This window comes from Hippoglossus stenolepis, chromosome 8 (genome assembly GCF_022539355.2).
Source record: "Hippoglossus stenolepis isolate QCI-W04-F060 chromosome 8, HSTE1.2, whole genome shotgun sequence".
NCBI classification, from domain to species: Eukaryota; Metazoa; Chordata; class Actinopteri; order Pleuronectiformes; family Pleuronectidae; genus Hippoglossus; species Hippoglossus stenolepis.
The window spans coordinates 4,005,108-4,018,971 of NC_061490.1; the positions used below are offsets into that span (position 1 = coordinate 4,005,108).

The 13,864-nt window shown below is 44.6% G+C and overlaps 1 protein-coding gene across 2 annotated transcripts in view; it reads right to left on the reverse strand.

Annotated features, from left to right (window-relative positions):
* Window positions 1-13,864, reverse strand: part of LOC118114042 (nuclear factor of activated T-cells, cytoplasmic 1) — a 59,746-nt gene that overhangs the window by 19,188 nt on the left and 26,694 nt on the right. For both annotated transcript variants that reach the window (XM_035164236.2, XM_047340956.1), the window contains exons 7-9: window positions 11,647-11,702; window positions 9,596-9,728; window positions 1,678-2,343 (exon numbers count right to left, since the gene is read on the reverse strand). In XM_035164236.2, the coding sequence (XP_035020127.1) occupies window positions 1,678-2,343; window positions 9,596-9,728; window positions 11,647-11,702 (855 nt within the window). The remainder of the gene's footprint in view (window positions 1-1,677; window positions 2,344-9,595; window positions 9,729-11,646; window positions 11,703-13,864) is intronic.

Here is a 13,864-nt window from a genome sequence, read left to right on the forward strand (position 1 = left end):
TGTGCAGACGTTAGGTGATGCAAAACGGCAGCACGCTGAGGTTTTTCATGGGGCTGCCTCACTGTCCTCGGCCAATCAATACACATTCCTGTACGTCCCTAATGCAACTGTAATCACTGACCCAATACACTTGGCCACCGCGCTGGAGGAAGAGCGAGCCTGCTAAAGTGACAGTGGATGGACGAGTGGGGAAGAGAAACAAGGTTACATGATTTCACCTCAGCACTGCTATGATCATTTGCTGTATCTTCATACTGTTGGTGTAAAAGGACCTCTTACCAACCTTATTGCAAAACGTAAAATGAAGCTACAGTTTCACTTTATTCAATTGATAGTGAAATTAAAGCTTCTGCCTGCCAAAATCCATTAAAAACGGAGAACAGAATGTCTATTGAGTTGTGCTGGTTGAAATCTGATTTCCAGAGCATCCGGCGTCACTGGGAACTCAAGAGTAGAAGTATAGAGACACACAGATAAGAAAAGGAAGAGAATTGAAAAAGCTCAAGATTTTAGGTTAAAGTTTTTAGAGCTGACAACAGACAGACACCCTCCCTGCCTTTTGTATTTTGTGTTTATGAGGGGAGGACTAATGGGACTCATCAGTGCTGACAGATATGCTGACAACTGCATTTCAACTCAATTACAGTTCCACAGCAAAACTCCCCTGGTCCCCTCATGCCTATCACCCCCCCCTACTCCCAGAGCTGTTGAGTGAAGCGTGCACACACTCATACGTGATCACACACACACAGGCACACACTGAACAAAAGGCGCACAGGAAGGCTGATGTTCCTGAGCTCAATGTGGAGTTGTCTACCTCCCCACCTCCACTGGGATGCAGGGGATTTTAACGTTTAAAGCTGGCACAATGCCATTGCTGTGTTCCATGTATATTTATCATAACAACGCGCAGAGCCTCTGCTCACACAGATAACAGGTTGGTGACCTGAGAGACATAATGTGAGATGGACACAGTCGGCAATAAACTTGACCATATGGGCGCTTGGGTGTGACTGATTTCATTGCCAGAGGGAGATGAGTGACCCCACCGACTCCCTTGATGACGACAGCCGCATGGTGCCGACTCCGTGGGGAAAACACGGGAAAACAAAGCCTCTGCCTCCTGACTCCCAGCATCCCTCCCAGAAATATGTGGAGGGGGAATCGCTTGGTTCAGGAAACCCCTATCCATTGTTTTGCTTCCTTCATTAGTCGTTGTGTCAACAGTTTGGTTCGCTACGCGTGTGCCACTGTTTTTGTTCTGCTGCACCCCGGCTGACCTCAGTGCTCTGATGTTTTGACAGATTGTTTCAAAACCCCATCAAGGCAATTTACTGCTTTAAAGAAAAGCAGCCACTTGGACAACATGAGCTGGGCCGCGCGATACACCAAAAGCAAATAAATTGCCGGGTCTAAATTTAAACAATTCTGACGTACATCTGCTGCCAGAGTTTCATCAGGAAATAGTGAGAGGTGCCGCAGGGTGCGGCTGTGCGTGAGGGCTCACAGATAAGCAAAAGGTGTTAGTGTAGTGTAATATATAACAGCTATATTGGAATGGACGGTAAGCTAAAGAGAAGAGTTGATCTAGAAAAACAAAATGCTTTTCTTTATTCTAATAATTATCAAATGGATACTTCCAAATACTGTCTGTGCAACTTGTTTCCGGTAACTTACCATCATCTAAGTACATCTGGTCCAGTTCTTGTGGCTCCCGTTTGACTGTGACGGCCATCGAAGGGGGGCTGGCATCCTCGGGTACCAGGCTGGGTGGGCTCCCTCCAGCTTGGGCTGAGCCAGCTGCTGCCTGAGCCTGACTGGGGCTGTAGGTCTGAACGAACGGGCTCTCTGCAGTCCCACCGGGAGTGGAAGGGTGGGACACCGGGGAGGACGAGGGGCTGCTGTTGGCATAGATATGGTGGTAACCATGGGGTCCTGGGCTGTTGAGGTGGCTGGGGCTGCCCTGGGAGTGGAGCATCCCATGGCATGTGTTGTGGTCTGGTGAGGTTGGGTGGGTAAGTTTAGGGTGGACAGGGGTATCCGGGGTGGGGGACACCAAAGGACCTGGTGGTGTCGCATGAGTGGGGCTGCTGGGGAGGCACTTGCTGTATGCCGCTGGGGATAGGTCATGCAGGGTGGGGCTGGAGCTGGGAGACGACGATGGAATGGTAGAATGGCGAGGAGGGCAAGGAGGGAAGGCACCAACCAGGCAGGCATCAGGTTCTGCTACAGGCATGATGGGAGCGAGCCTGGGCTGGCTGTAGTAGTGCTTTGAACGCATGGGCAGCCCTGCAGTCCCCAGAGAATCATAATCATCAGTGGGTTCTGTCTTTATTATCGGCACTGGGGGGAAAAAAGTAGAAAGAAAGGTGGAGATATTAAAAAATGTGCTGGGGATCCACGTGGCACAATGAGTGCACGAGCAAGGCTGAGTCAATCAGTGAGCACGCACAATTGTGGCCACTGTACCCTCCATAATCCAAACAAACAACCACCAGTGGATTTGGGCTCAGTGTCAACTTGGCTGAGCACTCTAACAGAGAAACCCTCATGTCTTCCACCCGCCACCCCTCTTTTACCACACCATGAAAAAAAGCAAAAGAATAGGGGGGAAAGAAAAATGGATGAGTCATCAGTGTGGAAAGCCACAGCTGGCTCTAATAATGAATAAGGCCTATTTTCTTTGGACTGTCCTCCAGCTCTGATATCCAATAAAAGAGTACTTTAAAGCGCTGCTCTGCTGCTGCTCCCGCTGCTGCTGCTGCTGCCGCCGCTGCTGCTGCTGCTGCCGCTGCTGCTGCTTGTGAAGCCAGGGACCCCTAGGTTCGCCTCACTCTCTAGAAGTAATTGTTTCTCCCAGGACCACAAGATAAAGGGAGAGAGTGAAAAATAGGAGATGATTTGATTTTGATTGGGCGGCCTCAGCTCCTTAAGAGGCTGTGGAGCTGTGCCTGTGGTTACAGGAGCTTTAGGCCTCGGATAATGCAGGAGATGACCCCGCTTGATCGTCCTGCCTCCTCTCTCTGGTTTCTAGTCCAGCACAGTTTCCTGATTAGTTCTGACTGACAGGTATCACGCACTCCATTTTCACAGTCAAGAGTAGTTACTGAAAATAAGAAATACTATTCATAAAAAATATGTATATGTGCGTATTTTTCATCCGAAGTTATTGCACAATTAAAAATTAGGTTTCCACCTTCATGCAGGTTTTCAGAACAGATTAGATTTGCTGTTTTTTTTGCATCTGTCAGAGGCGTTCCAGATAGCAGGGGATAAAACAAGCATATCTGGCATTTGATTTAAGATATTTCACTTAGATTTTTTTGTTTGTTGTTTGTGCCCTGTGAGTGGCTGATAACATATGGACCTAGTGTGTGTGCGTGTGTCTTTGTGTGTGTCCCTATTTTATACTGCCAGCTGCTGTTTGGGATCGATTGGATCATGGAAATTAGTTTTCTTCTTTTCAATATGTGGTCCCAGTTACTAGCAGCGTATCGAACTGGACCTCTGGCAAACTAAAATAGACTTGGAAGCAATGTGGATAATTTGCAGCTCCTTGATCAGAGGATGAAATTCTCCTTGTTCCCGACGGCTTCTCAGTATTTAATAAAATGCATCAGACGCAGTGTGAAATGTTTCTGTGTGATTTTTATTATATAAAAAAAAAGAATTGCAAAGACTTTCAGTTTGAAACATTCACAAACTGTAATGTGCGGAGGGGAGGGAAATTACATTAACAAGCTGGCTGTTGTTAATATATAAGTACAAATATACTGACTGTGCCAGCATAAAGCTAATAGGGTCGTGTTAAGACACCCAGATGTATAGCAAAAGCTTCTGAGTCATAATGGACTCACTGTTTCTATTTCCACACATTGTTAAAATGTGTTAATGGGTGTGGTGTGCGTTTGATGCCAACCGTTGAGAGACTTTGGCTAAACTAGCTCCAAGTGACATTCATACAAGGGAAAACAGATGCCAATATGAATAGGATGTCTGTTTAAGCTGTGTGTTTGCATATGTACACAGCAGAAGCCAAGTGATGGTAAAAGCAAAGGGTGCACACGAATTGATGAAGCGTTAGTGTGTCGTATGAAAAACAGCCTGTTGTGTTATTATTTTTGTGGGAGCTGGCTTTGAAAAGACGTTAATCGCGCCTGTAGTCTCCGGGGTGCTGGGCCGCCGTGCAGTGACAATGCAGCAGGGAGCACATTTACGTCAGCCCTGTCTGCTCTCAGAGCCCAGAGACCAGGTCTGGTGCCTGGGGTTCATCGTAAGGCGAGTCCCATGATGCACGGGCCTCCTCCTTTAAAGCCTAGGGAATAACAAGTGAGTCACATGGTGCATGCTACATCCACAGTTGCTTCCCTCAGCGATTCTCTTTCTCTTCCTTGTCTTCTCTAGTGTGAAAGGATGGCACCGTGCCAACACTGGGATGTCAGAGTTGTAATGTGGAAATGTCATAACCAAGTTTGATTATTTTTCACGATTTAGCTTCAGTTCAGGCACAAATTTATTATCTAAGTTGAAGCAAATTTAAAATCAGAATGTTAAATTTGTAGAATCCTAAAAACGTATCTACTGCTATAAGGTTTTTTTTGCAGCCACTATGCGAGGGCAGGCATCAGTAAAAGTCATATAAACATCTCAATATTTATTAATATCTAAAGATATCAAAGCCTTGATGTTAAGAAGCTAAGTTTGAACCGAAAAGCAAGTCCGTCTGGTCAGTTATGATTTGTATCAAAGAAATCAGCAAACTGTCTGATCTTGGTGATTCTAGCTTCCTCTGGGTGCCCTTTTTAATTTAATTTGGGGGAACAGGGTGAAACAGCAGTATCACAGAGGGGATGGGATGCTCTTGCCATTTGCAGTTCCTCTTTGTAAAGCAGTCAGAGAAGAAAGGTGTATTTTTAAAGTGGTCAAAAAAAGTATTTCTTTACATTGACGTAACTGGTAAACATAATTCTCCCCTGTGCCCTCTGACTGTGCATAGGACAGGCAATGATGGGAATCAAAATCCTATCACTTCGGACTTATAGACTTCAAAGTTTCAAAATGTTCTTTCCGAGATCCACCCATGTCCTCTGCAGATTCAAACACAGGTCTCCCTCCAGCTCCATCCATCTGTGCCTCTTCTCTTGACTTTGCATGTGAGCTGAGAAAACAGATTCACCAGGCCAGTCTCGACTTCAGCTGGCTTCTATTTCCTCCCAACCTGTGGGTTATGGCCCACAGACAGTGGATGCTCTGCACATGGTTTTCTCTCCAGCTCTGGCAGTTCCCTCTCTGTCTGCTCGTATTAAACTGATCAAGCCTGATCTGTGTCTTTTATTGAGCACTTGTTTCCTCTGAAGGGAAAGACATAAGCTGTCATTGACACAGTAGATGTGTGTCTGGGCCTGTATCAGTGTATTTGATTAGGAGCGGAAAGCAAACAGGGCTTATATAGATTTGTAAATTCTCTTCAGAAGGAAACCCTCTCCAGCTGTACCCTTTGGGCAAGTGGGTTCCGGGGACACAAAATATCGTGACACTCATTTCTGATGCTCGTTGGCTGGGATATGACATTGCGGTAAAACCAGGACTCATCCTGTTGCAGAAATGCTGAACTCATCCTGTTCTAACTGCATGAATCTGCACTGACATTTAATATGGAGCAGGTGGTAGTTCATTAACTCAAGGGTACCTGGTGCTCCATGTCCCACTGTGTATGCAATCTGGTCACCCAGCATACTGTGGGCCTTAGTGTAGCATAGGTGATTCTGACAGAGCCTGAAGCTGCAGGCATGAAAGAATCAGTCTCTTTGTCCATTTTTTGGGGGAAAAATATGACTGTGCAAATATATAAAAATGTGTGGTTCATTAACTTTTCCTGTATGTGTCACACAGAATGGATTTCTGACTCCCCCCCTTCCCAAGCTCAAACCTCAAACCAGTGCAACGGGGGGAGACAGCACCCGTTTGCGTTAAGAATAGAACTTGATATCACGGAGGAATCTCCGAACGGCCTGTAAAAATAAAAGGGGTTCCGAGAAGTTCTTCGCCCGAGCCTTCGGCCACTGCCAGCACTTTTTTTAGCGTTTTGTTGTTTAATGTGGTTGGTGAAAAACAGTTTTTTATTTGAAGAGCAACACATCACTTCTCTTCTCACGCAAGAATGATTGGAAGGGAGCTTGGAAAAGCTCATTCCGGGAGCCAGACGAGGACACTTGTGTTGTATGTTCATCACATACAGTCACAGCAAAGCACTTAGGCTTGGACCACAAATGCTTCTGATGTTTCTCAACAATAAATTGGCTGAAGACAACTTTGGCTCACATTCAATAAGTCTTGAGCCACAGAAAATTGGCTGGAAAACTGTTCTGATTTGTTATGTATTCACCTTTATTCAATAATATCAAATCCTTTAAGTTCTTTTGTTCACTATCGCTCCACTGAAGAATTGATCCGTTCATAAAGAAACGTGACCTATGCACTTACTGACATACTGCACTGCAGAGTGCTCGCTCAAATTTCTAAATCCCGTTTTAACTTCACAATGCATTATTATGGCAACGTTTCAACAGGTCGGCAGGGCCCCTCCACTCATATCAGTGCAGCTTATCTTTGTCTGTCAGCTAGTAAGAGTGAGAGCAGCTATGTTTCCATTACAGCCTGCATCTGATAATAATATGTTATAATTCTGAAGGCAAGGCTGGGAGAAGATAAAAATCTCCTTACATGTCTGAAACAATACATTCCCTATTGAAATAACATGTCTGATTTAAACTGAGGGGAACATGCAGCACAGTGAAACGTCTATCCTAGTGTGTTTTGTTCTACAAACGCAGACATCAGTGCTCAGCAACAGTGGGGGCCAATTGCATTTGCATTACTGTCAAAGAACAACAAGGTGGTCACGTGACCTGAATGGAAAATAAAGGTGGTTTTCACCAGCATCTGTGTCCAACAGACTGTTTGCTTCATCCTTCCGCTGTTTCAAACAAGTTGGGCTATTTTAAGGGTTGGGTTTGCCTTTTTTATAGAAGAGCAGACACCAGAGTGTGAAAGAAATGTTCTCTCTAAACAGCGTCAGAGACCACAACTGTGCTTGAAGTGTGACAACGGGCCGGAAGAGTCTTTTCATACGAGTGAGAGAAAAAGTGATGACAGCAGAGTGTGTGTGCGTGTGTTTGTGTGAAAGTGTGTGTGGTTGTCCTCCTCCCCCTGCACCCTCGAGTACCTGTTGTTGGGTTGTTTCTTTGAGTGTTGACACACACACACACACACACACACACACACACACACACACACACACACACACACACACTGAAACCCTCAAAAGCAAACAGCTTCACTAGAATTTCCTCATTCTTTGTTGCCGTATTGGAGCCATGAAAGTATTACAGTCATCTGCACCACCGAGTGGGTTTACACTGATCATAACCTTTGTACAATATGCTCTGTAAATGCTTTTCATTATGTTGCATCAAGACAAGGAAACACTATCAATATTTATACTTCTATCTTGATTTATAATTACAAGCTGTAATAATACATTAGACAATGATAAATGCTAGACAGAGAGAGCTGCAGCTCTGCTTGGTGTCACCTCAGTGAGATTCTGCACACAGAGCCGATCTGCCTCAGCTGTTATCCACATGAGGTAACACTACACTGTCTGATTTTAAAACTTTTTTTTTTTTTAAATGCCGAGTTGTATATTTGAATGTGAGTCTTCAAAAGCGTGGTGGATCTCAAAATAGAACTCTGCGTCCTGTGATTCATGATCTCTTTGGCTCTAAGACTTGTGAGTTAATTATGCTCCTTTGAGAAGACACTGGCCCTGCTTGTGTGGTCCACACTGTACTTGTGGTTTACTTGGCAGTAAAAGAGAGAACACAACAAGTCATCTTTTAATTAGAGCTGTGTTTATGCTCAGGGAAATGACTTAAGAGAGACTGATAAGCCTCCACATCTCTTTCTCTGTGGCAGTATAGTATATGAAATTGATATGCTATATATGGCCACAGTTTGTCTTCCCCACACCGGTCCAGTTACCCACAATGCACCAGTTCATCATATAATCAGGCATCTCCTAATAGGGCCTAGCTCCACTTTCTGTCAGAGCTTCATCCAGAATCCCAATCACTTATCTCCTGTGGCCATGAATACATCTGCTGATAATCTAAATGTCACATCATATTAACAGCTGTGGAGTTAAAACACAATGCATGCTATCCCAGCAGCATTAGACCCATCAGAGACTGATCAATGAAAAAAAGAAACCTTTGTTTTGATCTAATGGATTTCACTGGTTATCACGAAGGGGAGGCGGGTAAATGGAATGTTCTAGTTGGGATCCCTAAACCAGCTGGGACAATGTGCAGAGATAGATGGAGAAGTTTTTGAGTTGTTAAGATCCTGAAGAAAGAAATAAAGTGATAATAGCCAGAGGTGGGAAGTAACTAAGTATAAATACTTTGTTATTGTACTTAAGTAGAGTTTTGAAGTATCCGAACTTAAGTTTTTTACCTAATTGATTTAAACAAAAATATCTTATTTCTACTCCTTACATGCACAAAACAGGCTCGTTACTTTTGTTTGAATGCGTTTGAGGGGAACCATCAGTTTTACATTTTTTGTATTTATTTATTTAATTTCTTTGAAGTTAGAGTGGTTTAAGTTAAATGGTCTTTTTACTTTTATTCTTTAGGTACATTTCTGAGCCTGTACTTTTATACTTTTACTTGCGTAAACAGGTTAAATTAGTACTTTTAACACAAGTATCTGTACTTCTACTAAAGTAAAGAATGTGTGTACTTTTGCCAGTCTCTGTCACATTAGCCAACAGCAGAGATCTGTGGCTCCACATGAAAATGGGAGCTATTGTTTGCTTAGTCAACCTCCTTTCGCATGCATAAAATAAAACAGTATTCAAGTGGGATGCTTGAAACTGATATCACAGGTGATATTTCACCTGTACCCACTGTGAAAAGTCAGTTTTGAAGTTGAACTCTTCTCTACACCCTCACCGATACATTCTTCAAATTCCAATGTGAAAGCCATCTATAAACACTGAGGCCAGGGACACATGATAAACATGCGCTGAGGTATTCCAAGGTTTTCAGGTTGCTACATGAATGACAGGGCAAAGCACTGCTCGTAGATGTGTGTGTGTGTGTGTGTGTGTTCATAAGGTGTGTGTTTGTGGACCAGGGGGGCATTGTGAGCGGCGGGGTGTGAAAGTCAGGTCGCCGGGGGATTGACTCCTCTACATTAACAGAGCTCGGAGGCTCTGTCACTCAGCAGGTACACCTCATCACTGGGGAACGCTGGTCTCACTACAGAATAAACACTCCTCACATCTTCTGCTCTCATTCACAGGCCACAGCCAAGTGGTGCCTGGCATAACGTTAATAACAGAGACTGAAAACCTGGCCACAAATTTCACGTGGCATGTTGACGGCTGCTGTAAACTTATAGCGAATGGATGCCAAGTCTGGGAGAAATACTCTACATGATGAATGCAGAGTGGCAGCTTCTGAAAAAGCATACATGTCCTTAAATGTCACCGCTTATAAAATGGTGGGGAAATATTTATGATGATTACCATTCGGAGGCAGGTAGGTGAAGCGCTGGCACTGGCTCCTCTTCCTCTTGCCGTTGCAGACGTAGAAGTTGACATGCACGGGGCTGGATATTCTCTGGTTTCTGTATGGTGGGATCTCCACAATGATAGAACTCTGAAATAATAAGAAACGATAAAGACATTTCACTTTTATGGGATTCGATAATTCTACTCACTCATCTGATTTCATGACACTCCCCAAATGTCAATTAGTTGTATATTAATCAAATGTTATGTTTTTATTTTGCTGCTGGCCTGCATTTAGGATACTGTTTCCAAGAGGCAGGTCTGGCATCGGGTCTAAATGAGCTTGTCTGAACGACACAGAAGCAGCAGTAGCATGAGATTGGTCCGGTGCCTGTGTTTGTCTCTGAGGAGAACCCCACGTCTTTAGCTTTGTTCCCATACAGAATGAGAGGAGAGAGGTAGTCATGTCTCCCTGTGGAGAGGCTCCCCTGTCCCCCTTCCCCCCCAAGGCCAGACTTTGGCAAGTCTGGACGGATGTGAACTTTTGACTACGTTTTTTTAGACAAGGCAGCACAGAGAGATTGTGTCTGAACGTTCGTGTCTAATTCCTGGAATGGATGTCACTCATGTGGGGGTCCAAACAGGCCAGAATGGGGCACTGGGGCAGGAAGCAGGTTTTTGTCGGTCATCACTGTGCATGGAAGAAGTGAGGGGAGGTTGAGTGTCGGGTGGGGTTGGAGGGGTCTGCATTCTCAGCCCTGGTCTGCCCTCCAGATGACGAAAAAGATAACACGCAGGTGGCTGATTGAGTGTTTGTTAAACGTGTACGTGCACATGGTTTTCCCTCTCCATCCTAACCAATGAAAGTTAGCACGCTCTGGACAGCAATAAAACCGCAGTCAGGAAGGCAGTCTGGACGACTTTCAAGCAGTTTGGTGGCAACTGACATAAGAGGAAGGCCAGTGCTCCCTTTGCTGTCCCTCCTCATTTGTTTGTTAGATCTACAAATAAACACACTGTAGTATTTGTCTTTCATCGACCTTGCCTCCCCTTACCGCCGCCCCCGGCTGAGCCTTGCACGCCTGCTAATTTTCCAGCATCTGGGACTCCAGCCATAGCACATCAGCCAGCCCTACAGGCCAATTAGACATCAGAGTCCATATTTACCCTCCTGATGCAACCGAGTCATTTACCTGAGTGAAATAACGGCAACAACAAGGAGGAAAAACAGCCTCAAGTAGCAGCATTTAGACGCAAACGGTTTATTTTAGAACCTGTGTATGTGCAAATTGCCTCGGTTAGTTTACACAAAAAAGGGGGAGTTGTGGGGTGGATGACAAGCCACTGATGAAAAAGGCATCAGCATTTCAAAACAGAGTGTCATCACACACAAGCAAACAGGATATTCCAGATCCTGTACTTTACTCTGCACACTGAAAACAGATTTAACGAACCTTAGTGAAATCCTAATTAACTCCGCAGCACGGGCAGGCAGCTTTCTGGGACACGTGGAACAACATATGCTTCATTCTCTCCCCTGACGTTTCCCTTTCACTGCGTTTTATATGAACACAATTGGAATGTGTGACTGCACAGTGCAGCGAGTGAGCTGGCCTATTTCCTCTCATGAAAACCAGCAGGTAAGAAGTAAGGGCGTAATCCACTCTTGGCTGCATGATCCGAGAACAGATGAGGTGTTTAGGTCCAATTCCCCACACCACAACACCTTGCTGTGAACTAAGCGTCTGGCTATGCTGGGAGCCCGTGTGGCACGAGTGTATCGGTATATTTGTGTGCGTGTGTACGTTTCCTGTTTGTAATCCCTGCATGTGTGTTTTTGTATTGAATGCACAAACAATATATCCAGAGCTTGTGTTTACATCTGAGGGTTTTTGTGAAAATTCCATTCAGGATTGCATGGGCTGATCGTCACTATCTGTGTTGCAACTTGTAATGCCTTAGTCAAGGTTACATCATTGCAGGGGACAGATGAGGAGGAGACAGAGAAAATGTCAAGGGAGGGTGGGTTCAAGACGGCAGGAGTTATGTCGGGGAAGTGAACTTACAGATTTGGTGGAGTCCTTGTCAACCTTGGCTTCTGTCTCCCACAGATGATGCCCGTCTATTGACAAAAGGATAAAATACAAGATTAAGTACGGCTCATTAAGATGGACTTTAAATGGATGGCGGCTGTAGATGATACTCATTGCGGTAAACAAAAGGAGATGTGTGCCTCGGGGGTGGGCTAGGACATTACGGGTTTTAGCTTTTAAATAAGTGCAATGCTGGAAAAATTAATGATTAGTCAATCAGTTGACAACTGATCTTTAGTCATTAAAGAGGGAGAAATTTGTTGGTTTTAACCTTGAATGTGTGACGTTATGCTGCTTTTCTCAGTATTTTCAAAGGGGAAAAAACTTTAATTCACTACATTATCACTCATTTTATTAAAGTTTGTCTCTATTACCCGAGCTTGAACTAGGACAGGAACTTCATTAAGTTTTCGGGCTACTGTAAATACTTTTCTCTGCTCTCTTCACTTACTGCTATTCTTGACTCTGCTCTGTGAAATTACTAAAAAAGCAGCGGCTTTTGTTTGTTCTCTCCCTCCTCTCATCTCCATCTTGTTGTGGTGAGGAGGTTTCACTGGCTGCCGTGCAATAAAAGGACTGTGAGCTACTGCAGCTGCTGAGAGCCTGCAGAAGCTCAGCTCACATTCTTTGGGTTTTCTCTGTGATTTCATGCCACACCTACAGCGAACAGACGCTCTGGGCTCTGCTAGGGCAATCAGCACCGACCAAAGTGCCATTTCCCCCTCTTTTTTTCAGAACCGATGACTCATTAGTGCTGTCAGAAATAGACGTGACACAGTACAGCCTTTGTGTCAGTGCTAGACCATGTGAGGCTACAGCATGGGCACTGTAGCACTGACACTTTACTCTAGTGGGGCAAGAAGCAGCTGTGCCTTTATTGATACAGCAATACGTTCGCTGCTGAAATGCTGCACTTTGCTTCAGGGACAGGAAGCCATCAGATAAGATAATCAGAGTCAGTTTCCAAATAGTCCAGCAGCTCTGGAAGATGTAAAACCCTTTTTTTTTCTCCTCCAAAGCATTATGTTTTTCACATCATGCAGCGAGCAAAAGAATAAAGGATCCCAGTCACTGTGAACGGTGCTTGTGGGGGCGGGTGGTCAGCTTTATTATTCAGAGAGTGATCATCAGTAGATATCTCTTTCCAAAAAGGCCATATTAAAACTCATGGAAAGAGAAAAACAGACGGTGAACAGATCAGATAAGGGTTTTCTATTTGAACTGGGGGAAATAAGAGTTGCATATGGAGAAATGTGCCTCTCTGTGATAGAGATGATGTGGATGACTGAGGAAGGGAGGCAGGGTTATGTGCCTATAGAGCTGCCACGGGGTGCAGAAATGATACTGCATATGTGGCAGATGACCGAGATGCACGTAATGCTGTTAGAGGCTGCAAGAGTATGGAGGGACAATTAGAGAGAGCACAGACAGGGAGAAGGTCAGAGAGAGGGAGAAAGACAAAGTCAAAGATGAGTGTTCCTCATGTTACGTCTCGGGGAACCATGAGGGAATCTCAACCGCCTCTGCTCTGGGAGACTCTCCAAGAGGGAAACCTTAGCCTACGACGTCAACCCCAAGCTCTGCTAGTAAACATGTTTTTCAAACTTCTCTTCCTCTTATTTTCTTCTGATCTTTCCTCTCAACCTTTATACCCCTAAATCCCTTTGTTCCAACAAACGTTTTCAATGATTACTCAGTCAGACTTTGCAAAAATCTAAAATTGAGACTGAGTTGGGCTAGAGCCACATGTGGCATACCTCTGCGAGTCAGAAAGAGCCGTGCGACTGATAACCACAGAACTTTCCATTCACTCCTTCTTCCCTGCAACATCTGCAAAATGCTTCTGTTCTAGACACCACCTCCTCCTTCACGCAGCCTCCACCCACACATATGCACACACACACACACACACACACACACACACACACACACACACACACACACAGATGCAGACACATGCACACACGCAACCGCAGTATCCTCTACCTTTGTTCTGGCCATCAACTTGAATGATAAGGCAGGGGAGCACCAAATAATAGGAGGTGTATGGGAGCTGCATCTGGAAAAGTCTTGGTATAATCCAGCCATGATTAAACATAGGATGCAAGCTCATAGACAAATACTGTAGAGACACACACTTACTCTTAAGGCTTTGTGCTCAAAGAAACAACCCAACAATCTGTCTACTGCT